Source organism: Amphiura filiformis, chromosome 1, assembly GCF_039555335.1.
Source record: "Amphiura filiformis chromosome 1, Afil_fr2py, whole genome shotgun sequence".
Taxonomy (NCBI): Eukaryota; Metazoa; Echinodermata; class Ophiuroidea; order Amphilepidida; family Amphiuridae; genus Amphiura; species Amphiura filiformis.
This window is the reverse complement of record NC_092628.1, coordinates 41,568,558-41,591,542: the sequence shown is the minus strand read 5'-3', so window position 1 is coordinate 41,591,542 and position 22,985 is coordinate 41,568,558. Positions and strand designations below refer to the sequence as shown.

General features: G+C 35.7%; 1 protein-coding gene across 1 annotated transcript in view; it reads right to left on the bottom strand.

Moving 5' to 3' along the window:
* LOC140147203 (dnaJ homolog subfamily C member 16-like) overlaps nucleotides 1-22,985 on the bottom strand; it is a 66,967-nt gene that overhangs the window by 23,273 nt on the left and 20,709 nt on the right. The window contains exons 11-14 of the mRNA XM_072168987.1: nucleotides 22,298-22,381; nucleotides 19,862-19,957; nucleotides 17,754-17,822; nucleotides 16,841-16,993 (exon numbers count right to left, since the gene is read on the bottom strand). Of these exons, the coding sequence (XP_072025088.1) occupies nucleotides 16,841-16,993; nucleotides 17,754-17,822; nucleotides 19,862-19,957; nucleotides 22,298-22,381 (402 nt within the window). The remainder of the gene's footprint in view (nucleotides 1-16,840; nucleotides 16,994-17,753; nucleotides 17,823-19,861; nucleotides 19,958-22,297; nucleotides 22,382-22,985) is intronic.

The window sequence follows — 22,985 nt, the reverse complement described above, 5'->3', positions numbered from 1 at the left end:
AGTTACCCCTATATAGGGTGGCAAAGTAGCCCCCAACACTTCACAAGGCTGTGAGGGTACAAATCTACAGATTGAGGGTTTTGATATTTTATCTCAGTAGTAAGGACATAATAAAGTATCAAATTATACACTGGGTGAATTTGTAAAGTCAGTACTTGCAGCTGTGGGGTCGATATTTCGCAAAATATGAAAAACATGTAAAAAAAAACCCACATTTTAAAAATGATTTTCCAAAGTTACTAACCACCATATACATGAATTACATATGTACAGGTATATGGCATATAATATATTTTCACATGGGCTAATTGGAATCCTTGTGTTATTTTTGTGTACTCTGCACTAAAGGCATATATCATTTTACCGGTCGGGTGGCAAAGTTACCCCGGTAGTGGCAATGTAGCCCCGGTTTACGGTATGTTATAAAGGTGCTTTTTATTTCTCAAGTTTTATCAGTCGAATGTATTCCTTGTACGTATTTATATTCTGTAATTCAAAGAGCTCCATGAATTATTACGCCATGTTCATGTAGCTTGGTCTTCATGTGTAAAATATTATTGTGGAAATTTCAACTGACACGTACAGCCGTTTGCTATTCATTTATATTTTGCATCATTCAGGTGGTTTGTCATGAATTTGGCATTATTAGAACATTCCTCCATTTTGTTTCAATCGGTTAAATTTGGTTTAAAAACTAAGCAAGTAATTTGTGATTATTTTCATGCGATCTTTTTCTGTGCTTTAATTGGAAAAATTAATGTAGCATAAACATTTTCTGAATATATTTGAATATGTTCAATCAGTTATCACCTTGGAGTAGCTACAATGTGCACTACTGAGTGATCAATAAATTTGTGCAAAACCAAAACATAAACAAAATGTAACCTATTTGCCCTAAGGTGACCAAAAACCTTGTTCTACGGGCCTGACTGACACAGATTTTGTGTTCGGAGTTATTATTTTATTTTAGCTGTACATGTATGTGTGGGGCTGTATGCTTGAAGTGTATTGATTTTGGTTGAAATTTTTTGAAAACAACATTTTGTTTGCAAAATTTTGTCTGATTTTTCAAGCATTCACCCTTATTGAGAAGTCATAGAACGGGTTTATTTTGTCACCCCCATGCCAAATTCATGACATAGTACTTTAGAACTGAGTTTTACCTGTGCAAAGTGCAATTATTGTATGCCTTGGCACACCTTAAATTAGCATTTAGAACTTGTGTGCATGTAGGATGAAAGCATGCATGCTACTCCAATTCAGGAGGATGATAAACAGCTGCCTCTCCCTAAATGTCCCTACATGTGTGCAGCAGGGTGTGAGTGAAGTTCTCTTGCTATTTTTGTACAGTCTCAGTCCCTGCATGTCACCATACATAATGGACAACATCCAGGAATATTTGAATGCAGTAAATGTTCACTATCAATTTGCGACTTACTAGTATTCAATTGATTGTTTTTGGCCAAATACACACTACATTGTAGGATCCACAACATTCTCATATCATGGGGCAGTTCTTTAACCCCAATACATTTGTACATTCATTGAATGACCTTTGAAAATTTGGGTACAAAAACTCATGACTCTGCAACTTGAGGTCAAATTTTGCACTATGATTGTTAATTGAGGTTAGAGAACTATGTCATTGGAATGAGGTCATTATGGTCCATAGTGACAGGTTTGATCCCACAGGCACATGACTTGTAATGGGTGATGAAAGAGATTGAGATTTTGTAAAGTTGCATGAATACATAATTCCAAATCATCCATGTCCATGAGAGAGTTACTTGCAGCACTGCCAACTACAGCACCTGCTGTAATTACTCCTGATGGGTGCACTTAAGGTGATCCTGACAGCACTCTGACCTGGTTTTATATAGATTCACTGTGTCAGACTTTCAGCTGGTGCAAACCAAACAATGTTTTTGCTGATATTTTGGTTTCTTTGTTGATTTGTACTGTTCCATGTAATTCATTTGACATGTATTAATGACTATTATTTGGCATGCCCTAAATGTTCATGGATACATAATATTTGCCAATATTTTGGTAAAAATAAACAAAACAATGCAGCAGAGTTAACAGTATTTTGCCCCAAAGCTTGGACTTTGAATCTTGCAAGAGCATTAATGTAATTAAAGAAATTGCATTTAGAACTACCTTAAAACAACCTGAAGCATTGACATTAAATTCAATTCAACTGCCTCCATGTGGATGTAAATATGCAATGTCTTGCCTACATCAACTCTTAAAATCAAGTACTCATGCCCAGTAAGTCATGTGATGTGTGGCTCTATTCGATAGCAAATTCAGTCATACATGTATACATGAAATTGTTGTCTATTGAATTGCAATCATATCATCACTAACTGCATTGTACATGAAATGTTTTAAGTGTAATCATTTATTATTCTTTGTACAAACTGTAATGTCTGTTAAATGCGAGTTTGATGGCAAATGTTCAGTTTATAAATAGCACAATACACCTTCTTGATTCTAAAGAGCATTACTTCTTTTAAACAAGTTCAATTGCAACACTGGGAAAATGTCATCAAACAACTAAAAACAAGGTGCAAGATGCCATAAAACTTGTTTTTGGAAGCAAATTGACAGAAAATCTATGTCCATATATGTCTCTATAATGCCACATAATTTTGTTTTACATTTTGGTTCAAAGTTTTGTGGGTGTAGAGTAGATAGGGCCCATATGGAAATGCCAAGTTGCAGGTGATTTGTCATCAGATAACTATAGTATGATCGGTTTGTAACAGGCGGGACTCATAGCATTGTGGATTGATATAGAATGGTACAGCTAAGGGCATCACCTACGCGAACTGCGTATTGAATGACCGGCGCTGGCGTAAGTTGGAACTTTATTGACTTGTCCATTAACAAAAACCGAATAAGTTTCGCTTATTACGAATTGATCATAGTATAGTGCATGCTGACATACATGTAATGTAGTGTGTGTGGCTGAGAATAACAAAGTGCCTTCATGCAAATTGCATGTAGCTAAGTGTACGTTCAATGCATATATTTGCATGAAGGCACTCTATTCTATGCTACAGTGTTTCACTTTGGTTCAATTTTCACAACTTAATGCCTGGCCTGGAGTATTTGTAAAAAAACACTTTGACTAGATGCCAATGATGCCAAGTTTCAAAGCATAAAATGAAAAAATGAGGTGAAAAAATAAACTCAGACATGCTGAAGATGATCATGCAGGCATCATGCAGATTTGACAGAGTGGGTACATGTGTATAATTGCATTGCCATGCCAGAATGCACGATGTTAATTACATGGGAGATCTACTCATACATGTAGTCACCCTTACAATGTATGTATTTGAAAAGCTTTTCCCCCTCCTGTGCATAAAACCAGACTTGCAATTTGCATGAATACTTTGCCCAGATATTCCTGCTAAATCATTTTTACACATGGAAACCGAAAATGTCAACTTTGTTCAAATACCATTTTGCACACTGTTTGTTCAACATTCATGCATGATGCTGTGTGAATATTGAAGATGACATGGACGGTAGAAAGAGTAAAAGCTTTTGCACATCTTATATAAATCAATACATACACCAACAGAAGAGGGATTCCATGTATTTTATACATGTAGGTAAAGATGAACAACAAAATTGAAATGAAATGATTGGGATTCTTGATGTACCGTACTATCAGTTTGTATTTGATGTTCTGTCCTATTCATGTATAACATTTTTCTTGCCAAAGGTGGTTTTATGAGGCAATAATTTTTGAACAATTTGTTGACACAACTGAGAACTTAAAAATAATTTATTATTGCCAAATGAAGATGCAAGTTGCTTTAATTCTTAGCTTACATTGTGTATGTACTGTAGAGTTTGTAGACGCCAAATTTCAATTGTTTTTTTTTTTAATAAGTTAAGTAATAAAAATCTGTAAAAATCGGGGATAGAGACACAAAAGTTTTAACTTCTGAATTGACCCTGTGATGCCTTTTCATACATTTTTGGACAAGAAAGGTACAGCATTTTAACATCTGCATGATTTTTTTATGTCACTTACATGTTTAAGTTAACATTGACAAGATGAGCAGATGCTTTCAAATACCTCATAAAATATAATCACAATTTATGTGATCTAATTCAATCAGAAAACAGGTTTCTAAGAGCCAAAGCCAAACTGATGTATTGACTTAATATGAATTAATTTTTGACATGATACTGTATAATTTCCTATAGTAATTCAGGTAAGCTAGTAGTTTAATAATGTATTTTTAGTTGAATATGTAGATCTTGTAGTTCTTTGAATTGTAATCTATAAGTTCCTAAATCAATTATGTATGTAATCTACTGATTAAGTTTTCCACGAACGAAGTACGAGTTGTAACAAATATGTACCGTACATGTAGTATTAGTGGATGTGAATTTTTCATTGAAACAGACCTGGAGCTAGATCTCTCCAGTGAAACTCTATCTACAGTAAGCCAAAAAATTAAGGTACCAGTTGTGTTCACCCCTGTATATCCTATATAAAGATAAATGTCAAAATTAAAACAAGCCACCAATACCTGTACTCTTTAGCTCTGATTTAAGACCTTATTTGTTGAAATTGGTCGAGAATTAAAGAACCGGTGATCTAAAACCTAATGAAGAAACAAAATCAAAAGTTGCAGTTTGTGTTCTAATCAATGAAAGCATGACACTATTTTTATCGGTGCTAGTTCTCTTGTTCGCGAACGCTTGTGTACAAATCAATAGGGCATGCATTTGAGCAAACTGCAACTTTTGAATTGGCATCTTCCTTGGTTTTTGGATCGTCATGTTTTTATTTCTAGAACAATTTCAATAAATGAGGTCTTAAATTCGAGCTAAAAGATGAAGCTATTGGCTGCTGGTTCCAATTATCTGTCTTTGTTTATGATATACAGGGGGTGAACATAATTGGTACCTTAATTTTTGGCTAACTGTATTGCATGGTTCCATTGAGTTTGAACTTGAGCAAGTATTTGGTTGTTAAACACAATTCTGCTTGGCTACTTTGATGGCAAAAACCAAAAGATGGAATGCCATAATTTGGTATGATTACCTCACAAAATTGATTTTACTATGCACAAAATACACAAGCATTTGTAATTTTTACCACCTGATTAAAGCGAACCAAGGTGAATATTTGGCATTGAAAAATTCATATCAGGGATCCAAGTACGGATGACTAGGTGCTAGAGCTTCCTCCCAAAGCTAAAGCATTGCAGTTATCTTGATTTAATATGGTCTTATTCAATTATCAAAATCAGTCTTGCAAAATTAATGCAAGAAATGTGTTGAATTAATGTACGGTAATAATCATACATAAGTGACTGCAAGGGCGTATCTTTTGTGTTAGCAAGAATAAGCCTGATAGAATCATATGCCTGTACAATACAAGACTTTCATTGAGGGATTATACAGCGAGGAAGATATGGCATAAAATTTTAATATTTAAGTAACACTATGTAGGCTAAGACTTGCTTGCACAAAGGATTAAGTTCAAACTGACTTTACTTTTAAGAAATGACAGTACACCTTGCTGGCTGTACAAAATACAAATTTATCATGTCTATCTCCTGTTGCATTTAATGTGTGCATCCCAGGCTTGCTACTTGTTTGCCCATGTCCCGGTATAAACGCTTCAGGCAAGATGTACTTCCAAAAGTTAAAGCAATAATGCAAGATTTCTGAAAAGCGAAGTGATAAAATATATGTTCCCTTTCCATTTTGAGCCAAACTAATGAAGTAAATGAATTCATTCCAGCAGCTTTATAGATTATGACTGCATGACTGCATGTATTGACCAGCAATTCTAATTGGATGATAAAATCTTTGAAATTACATACATATCTCAGATTTTGTCACGAATACCTCAATTTAGTCCTTGCGTTTTGCCGGTTCATCAAAGTACACATTCTTGAGCAATCATGCACATGTAAAAGTAAGAAATTTATAAGAGGGTCTCCTCTTGAAAAAGTCTTACAATGTTGCTTTAAACTAAGCAGGCAAGTTGATCAAGAAAGTCCCAGTAATGTTGTCAATCAACGTTTCCAGAACCACCGAATTAAATTTAAGAAAACAAACTTTTGGCTTAAATTGTGTATCGCTAAAAAGAAAAGCATGTGCACACACACTTAAATCGCAACAAGTTTGTAAACATGTTAAAATGAAAGAAATGTAGAAGTCTGATATCAGAGTACTTTCAAATACCAAAATTATTGATACATTTCATTTGTGCTATAATTCCCTTCCAATGTTCGGTGAGTTAGATCACACGCAGTCAGCCATATTGGAAATGAACAGCATGCATTTGCACAGACGATTGAGGAAACCACTTTCTGTTTCCATATGGATCAGTTTGATACAAGGTGAATTATGATGAACTTAAATTTGTTCAGGGTTTACCTGAGACTACTGTGCATAGATTGCTTATCATTTTATTGATTCGTTTTTTGAATTTCATGAAACATGGTATGTTATTATTTACATTGATTTTTTTTTACTTTATGTCCTTTATTATAGTTGAGTACTATTGATTGTTTCTAGAATAGAAATATGGCAACCATGTGCAGCAACTAAGCAATAAAAATGATGAATTTTGAAGCAAACAATTTTGTGTGGGAGGAAATGGAATCCCTTGGGCCATACTTTAATACCCAGATATTTTCAAAGTGTTCTTTTTTTGCAAAATTTGCCAGACCTGAATATTTATCACCAAATCTAGTTAAATTACAGGTTATAAATGTTTAAGTCCAGTAGGGAATAAGTATGATAACATTTTTATACTGTATTTATTTTTCATTTTATACAAGTCGCTATTGAGAAGCGTGAAAATAAATCTCGTTTTGAAAATTTGGGCTATACGGTTTAGTGGTAACGATTGAGGGATCACTTATCCCTACATCCTTAAGCATGTATGTGCATGCACTAGGGGCAGCATACAGGCACAAGTCTTACAAAAGATCTTGTGTACAATGCACTGCATTTCTAGATTGCTGTGAAAATGTGAAAGAAACTTTTACTGATGATTTATTTTCATGTATTCAAATATTATTACATTATTGTATAGAACATTGTTTTGTATTGTATAAATCAAATTTCTTCAACAAATATTTTTGCATTAAGTTTGAATCGTAAGAGTAACTAAAGTAACTTTCAAATGTATAAATTTAAGTTCAAGCAGCTACATTGTATGTGCTGTGAATGCAGCAATTTCTGGCAGCTCATAACATTTTCTATTTTCCAAACTTGCCAATTTGGTGTTAATTTTAGATACTGTCTTGTATAATTTTTTTTTCTTTTTCCTGAGAGGAGGGACATGAAAAGTGAAAATTAAAAATACTTAAAAATTCCTGCTTTTACAGTACTTGTGTGCAAAGTGAATATTGGTGCTGTTCAATGGAAGGCTAGTATATTGTGTATGGGCAGCAATTCCTTTGTGCCCTGCTTTATACTATATAACCACGTGTTTGGTTGATCAATTGTACAGTTGTCTAATGACATCAAACAGTAATAATGTATTTTGTATTGCAAATGCTTCTCAATACCTCCATCCCAGTGTCATTTAAAACAGTATTAACATATTATTCTGGGCATTGCCTTGTTATGGAGTTCTTAGCTGTGATTGTGCCAATCAGACTATAAGCTATTAAACAGTATTTTTTGTTGTTAAATTTTCTATGCAAACCCTTTTAAGAATGAATGTTGAAGGACTTAGTTCATAGAGGTCATAATGGGACAATGCATCTATTGTGATGTGTTCATGAAAAGTATAATGATTATGGTTAAACAGGTTTTTCCCTGAGGATATACATGCACACATTATAATGAATTTGTAGTGATGCAATTTGGTACCAAAGGAGTTTGGTGTTGTGATTGTGAAAAATGATTTGAGGTTAAATAAAAATAAGTATGTAAATTGTTAGCAAAAACTAATAATTCAATACGGTAGTTTTCAGTACAAATCTATCAATTATGTACAAAATCAAGATTTAATGTGGTGGACATCACTCATATTACTTGATTATATTACATAAGAACTGTAATTAATAAGCATTGTAATTTTCAGGTTAAATTGTTGAATATCTATGGCGCTAGAGAAAAAAAATCAAATGAAGTAATCCAAGCAATACCTTTGTGTAACAATCCACATTTTAATTATATTCAACAATGTGTCTGCGGTGTTCCGCAATTATAGCCAGTTTGAAAATTCCTTTCTAATGTCTTTCTTACATGTAGCTCTCATAATTTGTTTGCTGCTTAAAATCGTTATCAATTATACCATCACACCAGAAGGGTTTTCCAACATTGTTGCCTAGCTTTGTTGCCTACTTTATGCCATAGGGCTCTTAAAGTTATTCATCATTACATTGCATGACTCAATTATTCAGGTTTGAGTCATCGTATGCATGTAATTGTGTGATACATGAGCATACATGATTGAAGCACTTTCTTTACATCACACTTGCCCGTAACTGTATTCCACACAGGACATACATGTAAGTGTGCCTATGCGCATACAGCATAAATGCACTTGCCTGTACCTCAAGCTTCTGTCAATATGCAGACTGTAAAGTGAGCCTGACAGCTACACATATTTTAACAGCACAGTGGGCGTGCTCAGTAATACTGAAAAGATATTACACACTGCTTGTAATTAAATCACCAGAAAGTTATGTTTATTTATTGAAAAATGTGTATTTTTGTGATATTCCCAAAATAGGAGTTGTACAAATGTATTGCACAAGTTCTTTTTGCACAAAATACTTTCATGGTATCTGCAGGTGATGTCAGCCACTATTACCAAAAAAAATTACTCCCTTTATCATTTAATTATCAAGCTGCAAAAGAGTATTGCTCATGCATCTCACTTCAAGATTGACATGACAAACTACTAGTCACTCAGTTGTTATTTATTCCCAGATCCATCAGCTATACATGAATCAATCATTTCACTTGGGCAGGTGGATTTGATGAAGTAGTAAAGATTTGGATATTGTGAACTGAAAATTATGAACTGAAGTATGCAGCATCTTATGTCTGTATGCAAGATTTAAAAGGCTGGAAATTTATGCACAAGTTGTGGATATTTTGTTGTACATGTAACTTGTAAAATATGCATTGGATGTACTATGTTTGCATTTCAGTAATGTAATATGCTGTATTTTATGTTTGTTTCTGTACATGTAAGAGGCTTAAAGTAAGCGGCCATGTTGTTTTCAACCATGTACATGATAGACATTGCCCTGTGGGGGTTACACACATTACATGCTTAAGGTATGACTTCGCATGACACAAACTTGGGACTTTATAGAAGATTTATATTAAAAGTAGGTTAATTTAAAGTTTGTTCGGCTAATAATTGCCAAAAATTACTTGGTTTATGTTACTGCACGCATCAATCAAGTCCCAGCTCATGTAAATTCACATAAGTGTGCGATAGTCACGCAATACGCAACTAGTTTAAGTGCTGTCCTGAACTGTGTGCATGCCATTTTATATCAATACATAATATTAGAAGTCTCAATTTTCTCGCCAATTATAAGCCGAACAAAGTTTGGCTTGCAGTCATTTTGAAAGCTGTGGCAGTATGTTCATAAAGGGCAGCAAAGTGATGCATTATGTTGCCGCATGCATGAATGTACATCTGTACAAGACGAGTATTTCCTATTCATATTAATTCCAATATCCTGAATATGTTCACACACATTTGTATATGAAGAATTATGCTTTGTATTTTTAGCAAAGAAAATCTCGACAAAATGTGATATGAAATTTTGTTTTTCTGCTCACCATATGGATTCAAGCTATATAATAATAAAATGTATTGTATGTCATGGGACATGAGTTCCTACGATTATTTCATTGCCATTGTCCTTTTCGTGCACTGTATAATACCCATACCTCATATTTTTTAAATGTTATCTCTACCTTTTGTTTTGTGCTGAGCTTGGATGAAAATGACCAAGTCTGTATTTATTATGCATTATTATGTGGCCAAATTGATTTTAGCTATTGTTAATTTTTGTATTGTTAGCAATAGAAGTAGGTAGCTGCCAACATCCAAGTATTATTTTTGTATGTCGTCTGTATGACTTATTAGTTTACCAAGTTACATTAATATTATATTTTTTATTACATTTCATTAGCTTATTTTAAAATGTAACAAATATTTTTTAGTTATGTTTCCTTAATAATAGGACATTATATATTTTTTAGTTTTCAGTTGTTTCAATAAAACTGTTCTGCCATATCAGAAAAGGTTAACTTGTTCATTGCTATTTCTTTGTGGTGAATAAATGCATTTGTAGATTTATAACCCTCCGAGTATACATTAGCCATGTCTCCATTAGGCTGCTATCACATAGAAGTATACGGTATTTGCTATACGAAATACGCTCATTCGATCAGGCTGAGTTCACATAGTATACTCCTATACCACCATATAGGGATATACAAGGCATTGCCATTTGTATGCGCTAGCATATATGTGATGTTAGACACAGTGCCTGAATTCAATTGCTTTGCTTGGATAGATCATGTGCTCCTCTGTGACAAGAAATAGTCAAAGTTCTAAGTCCTATATTTTGTGAGAAACTGAGAAATTATATGGCCAACCATTATTCTGATGTGCCAGTGATGTCACAGCATTGAGGCAGCTATTTCATGGGCACATATATGCGGCATCTTTAAGTGTGTGCATGTTCACACTAGCACTTTGAGCAAATGCCTGAGATTTGAAGCTGCGCCCAATGAAATTCGCACTGACATCGCTGCCACATCTGAGTGAAATTTGGTATAATGCTAGCACGTTCATTCTGACCCTTTAGTTGAAAGTACACTTGATTGATTTTGCTGAGAAGCACATCTCATACTCTTTGTCTACCAACTGGATCTAAAATTAATCTGCTCGACTTGATCAGTGATGCATTGCTATCATCACTAGTAGAAATTTATTATGAGAATTGGACAAAGGTGTTTCTCATTTCTATGAAACTTTCTCGTCCAAATGAAATACCAATTAAGGTATTGTTGGTTGAACCGATTTTCATTATCTGAATCAATATATTATTGAAAAATAACACTTTGGTGTTTTGCAAAAGTTCATTCTACAAATCATACTTTGAGAACTTGCTTAATTTATTGTTGTTAATGAGTTATGTACATTTTACAAAGTGTTGTTTCAGCCCTCTTTAAAACATAACTCAAGAACCACAGGACCTACAAAGTATATCTGTGATATTTGAATTCTTCTACACGCTCGCTATGAATTGAGCAATGCAATTTTGCTAAAGCTCACTACCATTCGCAAGATGCTGTGAACTACTGTTTTTTCTGCTGCTTCGACCAACAATACATGGTATACCCTTAACGTGTCAACCACCTGTCACATTGTTTTAAATGAGACAAATTAACACTTGTGACAGGTTGTTGACATTTCTCATTCATTTGGATGAGAAAGTCCAATTCTCATCGCTTTGAAAGAATTCTCATTTTAAATTTCCACCAGTGGTGATAGCGATGCATCACTAATTGATGTGTAAATTCTTGATCCGTCAACCAATTATAATTCAAATACATGTTCTCTCCCTGTCCTTAAATCCTGACATAACATATCCCCCGTAGCTTGGGTTTGCTATGGGCTTTTACAGTTTCTTCATAAATGACACCATTGCCTAGAACATGAAGATATTTAATGCTGCAATTTTTCAGTTGATTTAATTTCAAGACTTGTTTATATCAAATATCTTCATGTATGAAGTTCCTGACAAAAGTTGTTCAATATAGCTCTCACTATATCAGGGTTGTGCATGTGAGCTAGTTCTGACAAACTGCCTTGATACATCTTGGTAATATATGCATATGGTGTCATACATGTAGCCCCTGTGTTCAAATGGACATGTTTCTGGTTTTAAAAGAAATAGCTTTTACCCACATGCATCACCAACTTGCATCGCCACATGCATCACCATCAGTAATTTCATGCAAAGTGATATCCACAGTGAAATCAGTGTTGCCAAAACTTTTCAGCACCAAGTCGCAGCACATTGGCTCGCCAGTACGCGGTAAAGGAGTCTAAAGTAGACCAATTTTTAAGCTTTTAAAAAAAGCACCCAATACTGGATATTTGGGCTGATTGACCTGAATTTAGTACGCAAATCACCCAATTGGGCGGAAAAGAAATTGACTCAAAAACTTCCGGTAGGGGGCCTAGTTAGTGGGAAGTTACAAGACCCTTTATATAATTGAAATTCAGAGCTTCAGAGACTCTAAGCCTTGATAAATCGGCTAAATTGAAAGGAAAATACATCAAACTACTGCCGACTTGCAAAGTAGCCCAATTTTAGGCAAGTAGCGGCACGGTTTTTTGAGTAGCGGCAAGTGACTGCCAAGTAGCCCAATTGTGCGCCTAGTACAGCACGGCATTGGCATCACTGAGTGAAATTATAGTCTTCCAACAAACCACATGCAGTACACAAAGTAATGGACACAGTGCTAAAATAAAATATTAATTTTTTAAGGTTTTAATTCATACATTTAATGTGCAATTTTGACACAACACAGTGAACACACTGACCATGCTTAATAATTAAACAAAACAAAACCAACAAGAGTACAAAGTATTAATTGCGAAGTGTGATAATGGTATCTTCTACTCAGTTTCACATGTTGGATGAAGTTAATTTTGGTAGGGAAGGAGATATTAAATAGAGAATATCTCATTGGATTCATCCATTTTGGCACTTTGGTGTACAATTATTTCTCTCCCAACATTCCAAATCACTCCCCAAATCACTGTTCAAAGTTTATTTCTGCAATGAAAACTTGCCATGACTTCGCCCTACTAATTCTTCAAACCTTTGTTGGAATGTTTCATTCAGGTTTGGCCCTTGTTTCATTTCCCAAGACCCTATGACCCAATACATAAATCTCTTATAGCACAACTGGTCCCAGAAATAATAGGAAATAATGTTGCAAAACTTAAATTGATTGTAATAAGAAATAAGTTAACTTTTACACAAACAGCTGTATCTTAAACAGGGTTACTATAAAGTTTTGCATGCGTTTAACCACTGCACATATGAAAACACCACATCCTAACAAATGTTAGTAATTTTACAGCACAGCAGAATGTAATATGCATTTTACAAGCACTGGGTGGCAAAATGCATACCAAAATATTGGCCCTTATAGTATTGTGCAAAGCAGAGTACATTGTGGTAACACGGCAATAGTCTGAAGGGTCATGAGTCTGAAAACTCAATAAGAGTCATAAACCCTAATCCTTACCGAAACCCTAACCTATAATTTAAGCCCTAATCATAACCCCATCTCTAATCCTATATGGAGCTCTGACCCTATCCTTAATGCTCATCACAGCCCTAATATTATTAACCTAAAATACTCTAAACCAGGCATTCTCAAATGGATATCCTGAAGTGTCACTGTCCGAAATGATATGGGCCTGGAGTGCCACTATACATATGTGAGCAAGCGCAGTGTGTAACAAGTGGGTGCAGAGGCCCATTGTTATTTTATTAAAGTGAGGTTGTGCGCCACTTTGAACCCTGCCATGAGCCACAAGTTGTGCGCACACACTGTTATTTGAGAATGCCTGCTTTAAACTTTAAACCTTTTCAGACTCATGACCCGTCGGACAAATAGGCTATATTCCCTCTACTTCATCAGAACCACCTAGATGTACATACATGTACATTTATTATTCATAATACACTTCACAACTGCATTGATCTTATAATAACTGACAACAATTATAGCATCTTGGAAACAGAATTGATTTCTATTGGAATTTGTGATAAAATAAGCCCTGAATCCATAGATCAAAACTAAATCAGCAGTTACGCCATACACATTCCAGTCACCTGCAATTTATTTTTAGTTTCCTGTTTAATTAACCTCCCCGTACAATTGAAGATTTTCATTTTGTAAATTTGAGATATTATATTACAGTATTATTTTTATACTGAACATGAAATATATATTTTTTTAATGACTTATTCCTCTTGGATCATTTTACATGGTTTCTCGTCAACAGAGGTATTAGTATATGGGGAAGTTGACATCTGTAGCACTGCATGTACCTCATCATGGTTTCTATTATTAAAATAGTTTGATAAAATGATCACAATTGTTATCAGAATTGTAAAACTGAATTTTATTTGATGACGAAAATTTGACCACCCCTTAATTTCAAACCATCACTAGGAAATACTGAAAATCAATTGCCCATGGCCTTATACTTGCAGTAGAGAGGTGACCGTGTTTGCCGGAAAGGGTTAGAGCAAGTCTCCTTGGATTGAAGCTGGTTTTTATTGAAGTGAGATTTTGAGCTTGTAGGGATATATAAATATCATAGGAATGGATCATTGATGACAGACAGTAAACTTGTAGGACAAGTTGTGTATCGTTCTATGCATAAAATTCTACATGTGTGCTTTTTGGCAACTAGTCTTGATTAAATAATTGGTAATTTTTGCTTGAAAAGTTTTTACTTACTAGATTCATCAGGTTTGTACTTCAAATCAAGTATGAACCTGTTGAATCTATTCACTGTAGTCTCCTAATATACCTCAGGGTTTCCCAAACATTTTTTCTTTCTGGTCAGTGGCGTAGCGTTATATGGGCATGTGGCACAGTATCAACACCCTGTGTTATAAAGATTTTTTTCCCTGCAATGAATCATGTCTTAACACTCCGATGGTGAGCGACGGGTGATTGGTATTTCACCGAACGCAAGAAAAGGAGTCCTATCTGATTGGCTAGAAATTGATCGCTCAGTGGAGAAGTACAAACTCAAAATGTAGATATGTATTCAATTCTATTTAAATCAATATTCTATTATTGACGCATATAAAGAAAGTTGCATACTGTCTCGATTTTATATGGTGCATTGTATTATAGACTTGTGACTTAATATTCTATACGGGCACGTGGATCTGAGCTGAATGGGCTATATGTGTGTTCCTTTTATATGATTTTAATTCTCAAACAGTTGAATATATCACATTTTTAATGTACAATTTAAAAATCGTTATGGTGAAAATGCAATAAAATATACCCGTTTAAAGAAAACAGCAATCGCCGCTGAGTGTATTGAATTTCCAGTTTAGAAAGCAAAACCTGGTTTTTACCTGACACCAAATCGAATTTTCTTGTAATGGCAACATCATATGGGGTACTGAGCATGCGCAAATCATAAAAATGTGTAGAATAGAAACTCTGTTGTATCTCATGTCGTGTATCTCATGTCGCTCGGCCTATCTCGAACAAATCGCCATGCATAGCTATTGAAAAACAAGAGGATTCGCCGTACTATCACAGCAACTTTTGACACGATGATATAGGGATGATGATGCTGTGTGTGGGGGATGATGGGGATGCAAATCGATTGCAAAATTTAGATAATCCCATAGGAAACTTATCAAAAAACGGCTTGTGCCCCCACCCCCAATCGGACCCGGTGCCCCCAATCGGACCCGGTGCCCCCAATCATGGTCGGTGCCTCTCTCATCGGATGACCCACGTTACGCCACTGTTTCTGGTGACCAAAATTTCATAAGAAAAATATGGCATGACCCAGTTAATGCTGTTACTTGAACTTATCAATTCCGGACCGGGTAAAATTTGCAAAGGGGGTATAATTTCCAAGTCGTCTCACTGACCAGCTCCCATGAATGATTTTCCCGGGACAAATGTGTGTGAAGCGTGCGGAAATTTGCAACTGATTGTACCCTGCACCTTGATGCAAGCATGTGGATGCATTTTTCTTATTTTTTCTGGCAAGTCCCACAACCCCTTTTGGAAGAACCCCGGGATCGCGACCCACAGTTTGGAAACCTCTGATAAACCTTAAATACATGTACATCATACACAGTCATATCATTGAAGATTGCCTTGATTGCCAATGATAATTACAGTAAGTATGTAACTTTTCAACCTGAGATAAAAGTTTGAAAATATGTTTTCTCTTCATGATCAGGTAGCTTTGAACTGTCAATTGCATGTTTTGTTTAAAGTTCTTGCTTGTTCCAAGGATATACAATGCTGATGAATGGTAGTAAATTTCATTATGTTTTGTTACCTGGAGAGATTTGGAGATTCTTGTAGTGAGGGATCAACATTTAACCACAAATTTTTATGTAACTCATTGACCCATTTGTGTTATATACTGCCTCTAGCTATAATGACATCCTTGTGTTCTGGTCAACTCATTGACCGATATGAATCTCCGGAGGGAATTGAATTTTTGATCAATTCTCTCCAGGTAGTGAAACGTAATGTAGATATTTGTCATCACATTCAAATGCAACTGCTGTTAGTACAAATACATGTACAATGTTAACACAAACCTGAAGCTAGAGAAACTTATTGTACTCACCCAAGTATAGTCCCATACATAACCAGCATTAATTTTTACCCAAATCAAGCCAATTTAGAGTTATGTTTGACATAATGCTGATCTTTTATAGAGAAAACAATCATGTTTTAGAGCATAAAAGTGGCAATTTTCATATCAATAAAGAATAAACAAATAATGAAATGGCTGACATGGTTTCAAGTGAGTAAGTGTGCTGAAATCCTAAACTCTTCTCATTTCAAAGTTACAACTGACAAGAAATATACTTGCTTCAATATCAGCTACAAAGTTTGCACCTGTAATATTCACGTTCCGTTGGAGATCCCATCACAATCCTACCTCAAAGCTAAAGCATATACCAGTTAAAAGAGGACTACACTTGGTTCAATACAATACTACGATGCATTATTATTATCACAGCATACACCCAATTCACCAACTTACCTTAAATGTGAATAAGCCTCCTGTTTAAATCTGTCTATTAATCTAGCTTGGCAACTGGAATCCACTAATAACAGCAGCATCATGCCTGATTGTCTTGAATCTAGTATTAACTCCTTGTAGTTGGCTGGGTCAAGTTCTACTAGCTCTATGTGCCTGCATACAATTGCAAATACAATCAGTGTTAGAAAAAAAGCCAACAATTTACAAGGAGCATCTGGGCCCTTAGATCTGAAAATCAATGGGCCCTCATCAATTTGGATGGGCCCAAACTGAAAGAAATAGTCATTGTCATTTATAAGCAGTGTTAGAAATTTTCATGTGCCATTTCCATGGGTACTTCCCTATGTTCACTGGCTTTGAATACAATGCACATGACACTTCAAGCAGGTGACTTGATTCTTCATGAACACAGAGCTCCTTATTACAAAATAATTGTATTCGGCAGGACCTTGGTTCAACTATCGTTTATTGTGTTGCAGGACATCCATGTCCATTACTGTGACCAGGGTTTTCTTTGAGCTTTTTGCTGTATTTTCAAATTTTTTTCGACCCTCCAATCAGTGGCATAGATTTCTTTTTGACATGGGAGGGAAGATGGAGTATAGTGAATCCAGCACCTTTTGGCGACAGAATAAGTTTATGGTACAAATGTGTGTGAAGCGCGCGGAAATTTATGCCATATTAAAGCTTAATTGATGAAATATGGTGCAAAAGTGAAATAAATTCATGCGAAGTGCGCAAAAATGGTGCACTTTTAGGCCTAAATGGCCAAATATGAGGTTAATTGAAACTGACTATGACCAATACATTTTGAGTTTGCTTATCTTGAATGACACAAAATGATGAGGATAAACTTGGGGAAGAAATGCACAAAACAAGCTTTATGCGACATTGATTTTTGTGTGTAGTTTACCTGTATTTTGATATATCTGGGCCAGGTGTTCTTCTTCTCATTGCACCATCTGGGCTAAGATTTGTTGCTCTGAAAAATAAAAATGCTCTCTACAATTAATCTAATATTTAACATGAAAAAATTCCTTCCTACCCATTCAAAACCATTCATATTAATATTACATTTTGTTTCTTGTTTTGCGAGGTTATCATATTGTGAAGCCGTTTAAGTTTGATACTTCAAATATTTACAGTTGGTAAACATTAATTATTTGCATCATTTGCACAGTTTTGATCCCCCATCCCGCATGAAGTGAAAAATACCACTGAAACTTTGCCCAAAACAATCAGTACCCATCAACCCCTTGATGGCTCACGTCAGGACTCTGCCTCACTGATAACTTTGTACTCACTGGGAAAAGTGCCATATTGAGATGATATCTGTGAATTATTAAATTACAACTTAAAGTGCTACCCATATACAATTATTTTCATAACCAAGCAAAAACTGAATAAAACTAAAAAATAGCACTTATATCGAGAAAGATGTACCTTGATTAAATCTCTAACTTTCAAATTGGCATGTACAGTGCAGGTAATTTCTTCAATCCTATTTGCTCTTGTGTGTGCATGTGTAGGGGTGTGTGAGTGAATGGCAACATGTCACTTATGAACTTGCTCTCGTAATTGCACAGTATACAGCATGCAGGGGAACTACAATGTATTATTAAACTGCCCACTTGGGAAACTATTTTTTGGGTGAAATCAGGATGGACAGAGAGATTTTATGTCAATCAGCCCTTTTTGGACCCTGTTTCCTCTTCAATTGAGACCAATTTCTGAATTACCAGACTTTTTCACCTTGGATATGTGCCTGCCAATGCTCTTCACATAACAGCATGTCCAACATGGATGTACTGCAGTCTCGTACCTACCTCAGGACATTACATATGCCCTAAATATGCATAATTTTATATGTAGGTATAGCACGTGGCTACTCTTGCCTGGGTGTATTAACTGGGAGATAAATTGTGAGTACATCTCTTTCACGTGTGTGTATATGCTTGACATATTCTGAATTGGGTGATCGAGTGTGTATCCTTATTTAAAACTGTAAATTGTGGATGCACACAATAATATACAGTGAAATTGGAATCAAACAGCATCTGGGTCTGTCTGTGCAGTGGATAATATTGACAGATGACAAATGTGACCTGCTAACACAAAATCAGCGTAAAGTTGCCGCAACTTTATGCTCATTTTGTTGAGTTGGTAGTTTCGAGATATTTGGTCTGACAAGTTGATGTTCTTTGTTTACCGCCAGCTAGTAGTATTATCCTTCGTGAATGGAACATTGTACCCCCATTAACAAAGGACATACAGACATACTTAGTGGCTTTAACAGGTGAGTGAACACCAACGCAGTAGCCAGGGCGTTTTGAGTGACTAACACCTTCCGAATTTACCCCGGGGAGTCACTCCCATTGTGGCCTGTACACCATCCGCGATAATAAAAACGTGTAAAAAGGGTAGTTTTTTGTGGTTAGCAACAATATGCACGTATCGTGTTTAGGGTGTCAAAAACATGAAAAATCAGGAAAAAAAAGGGTAGCAAAATTGCAATTGCTAATACGCGGAAATGAAATTTAGGGTATGAAATTTGATGCAAGGAATAAAATCCCTGTGTCTTTTTAGCCAAGGGTTAAATCCTTGTTTAGGGTGTTTTTCAAAAGTTGATTATCGCGGATGGTGTACAGGCCACAATTCGAGTGACCCCCCGGGGAATTTACGCTGATTTCGTAGTAGCAGGTCACAAATAGCATAATAACACATTATAAACAGCGTTCGAAATTTTGGTTGTCCGTTCGCCCGGGACAACTAAAAAAGTCGCCGGACAACCAAAAATACTGATTCGGTTGTCCGCCGGACAACCATAAATCTGTAGCCAAGTCACCTTTGTAGGCCTACGGACAACCAAAAACTTAGACGGACAACCAGAAATTGTAATCTGGTTGTCCGTGGGACAACCATTTATTTTTCCTTAATTCGAACACTGATTATAAACAATGTACACTGTTGATTGCTTTGCTAACATGGAATTGTATAAAACAAGAAGTGCAAGATTACTACCTATGTGCATCATCATAGTGCTCCCAATTGTTGCCATGGCGATGATGTGGGCCACGCTGCTGACGTTGTCTATCCTGCTCCCACGGCTCTCTACCTCTGTCAAAGTGAAATTATTACAAAGTGCTTACAAAGTGTTACAGACAATGGGATTGGCATGGTGACAAGGTGATAAGTGAAATGTGATAACTCAAGGGTATTGAATTAAAAAAATACCGTACATTTAAATTTTTAAACCAGTGAAATTTCAACATTTAAAACAAATATGATTCAAAGGATAAACTATTAATTGCATGGGTTTGTTTGGGAAGTCATTTCTTGTCACTGTTGTAATTGTTTTCATTTGAAGCAAGGTAAACAAACGAACAGAAAAGCAATTATCAGACTGCTGGATGATTGATTTTGTCCATAGAGTGTTATAATTTGTCTCTTTTTATTATAGTATATTTACAGTGGCGTAGATTTCTGTTTGACATTGGTGGGATGGGGTTGGAAAATTTGTCTTGAAGTAGAGTGAATCCAGCACCTTTTGGTGACATAATAAGGTCATGGTACAAATGTGTGCAAAGCGCCCAAAAATGTTTGGCATATTAAAGCTAAACTGGTGAAATATGGTACGAAAGTGGAAATTTGGGGTTTCAGGTTAAAATGGTCAAATATGAGGTTAATTTTGTCATAAACACACATACAGGGGTCAACATTGGGAGGGGGCATTATATGGACCATACCCACTAGCAAAATATTGGGGGTTGCCCCCCCCCAGATCTATGCCTATGTATATTTATAAAAGTTAAGGTGTTTTATCTAATCTTATGTATTTTATCTATTGTTCCTGAATCGTTTCTTGTACAGCATTAAGAGGGCATTTTACATTTGGCGCTTTAGAAATCCCAGTTTATAATTATTGTTATAACCAATTACAAATCTCATTTGATCCTCTCAGTAGCTTATCAGTGAAATTATGAGATTCTCTGTGTTATTAACTTGAGCTTGTTCGCCTTCAAACCACAGGTAAATTAAGTAATTCTTGGCCAAGTTTGAACACTTGGAACGCTAGCAATGCTAGTGGCTCCACGATAAAAACACGTGAACATAGCGCGGTACAGAAGAAAACATACACCTGCCTTACATAGCGTACACGCTTAGTACTCTACATGGACGCAACAGGACCGTTTGAGCTTTGGCAAAGAATTACTTAATGTACCTGTAGCAATTTATAGTATGTATACCAAGCTGCAAAGTTACAAACTGAGGACAATTTACTTCACTTCATTCCCACTGCCCTCTTTGTCTGAATCTCTTCATCATCTCTGTCGATTTTATTAGGCTGACTGGAGGAGACCAGAGACAGATACAATTGATTTATAGTGCGCTACGCACAGGCACAACGCCTAGACGTTGATCCACAAGCCTCAGCACACTTTACAGGTTGTCGCTGACCACTACGGCCCCACATCATTCCACAAACCATTAAACAACAAATCAGGGACTTTGCTGCTTCAAGAGCGCACACCCTAGATATTCCACAAATAACCATCGCAACCAGGATCAGCTCCCCGAGTTTCGTACGGGTTACAACGAGACAAATTAGCAGTGAGTTCCTTGTCCAGGGGAATTTCAAGCTAACTCAATTTTTCCATATGAGCGTACTAGGCATCGCCAGGGTTCGAACCCACAACCTCTCGCACCACAGTCGAACGCCTTATCGATTGAGCTAACTTGACTGCTAACATGGGTTCAATTGACGGTAAGGCGCACCATTAGATTTCAGGGGGGGCATGGGAGTTTTTTGAAAAAAAAAAACTTTGCCCACTAGTGAGAAAAAAAAAAAAAAAAAACTTTGCCCACTAGTGAGAAAAAAAAAAAAAAAATTTGCCTCACTGATGAGTAAAAAAAAAAATTTCCCCACCCAACTTTGTATACAAATTTACATTAAAATTGAAAAAAAAATAACTTCGCCGCCGAAGGCGGCGAAAAAAATTTTTTTTGTGCTCTTGGAGGCGAACAAAAAAAAATTTTTGCCGCCATCGGCAAAAAAAAATTCTGCCTGACCCAAACTCCCATGCCCCCTGAGAATCTAATGGTGCGTCCCTAACATGGGTTCAATTTCAAAGAGGGGATTTATGATCAATGCACAACGTAAGTAATAGTGAACAAGCAGTGGTGAGCGTGAGTCATCCTATTGAGGGGGCACCCAACATGATTGGGGGAGCACTGGGTCTGATGGGGGGGGGGGCACAAAGATGTTTTCAGCCATTTTCCTATGGAACTTTTTAAAATTTTCAATTGATTGGGGCCCTGATCGATGCTAGCCACTGTGAACAAGAAATCCATCCTGTAATTTATAGGGGCACAAAAAACAACCCATCAAATCTTAAAAGATTTGATGGGTTGAAAGCTTTGTGGAATCTCCCCCAGCCCCAGGTAACAAATACTTACTTTGATCCCAGGATACTTGCAAAAGCCAGAAAGAATGCTAGTATATAGATGCAGATGACACCAACTGCTACTGATGCTTCATTTCTGTAAGGTTTAATAGAAACACAGTTTTTCAGGGAAAATATCTACTTATGCCCGATCTCATTATTATCAAAATATTGTCATCAAATTAGTAGCAAATCTTATCTTCTGATATTTGGTTGTAAAATATAGAGGAAAAATAATAGATGTTTCGTACTGCTTATTGTGTAACTTCAATATCTTCAAATATTGGAATTCCTCTATAAAACTTGGGTTTAATAATTATATTGATGTAGGTCATGATTAAGATTTTCATGACTCGTAGAAACCATTGTGTTTATTTATACAAATTTTCCATTTTGTATTTGATTTCCTGTAATGTGTAACTCATAAAAAAATATTAAACTTGATTTTAATTCTTAAGTTCAAAATAATGTTGAAATGATGTATCTTTGCAGACTTGTCAATACTTTGTCAATAGTAATAAAATGAACTGAATCAAATAATTAAATGCCAATTATTACATTACATCCCATTCCACCAGCCTAAACCTATTAGAAGTAATAACAGCTGCACAGAGCATCTATAATCAGGTCTACTTATTTCCATCATCTCAATCACAAAAAAATGTTTTTCATGACCCAACAGGTGTCTTTTATATTGTGCA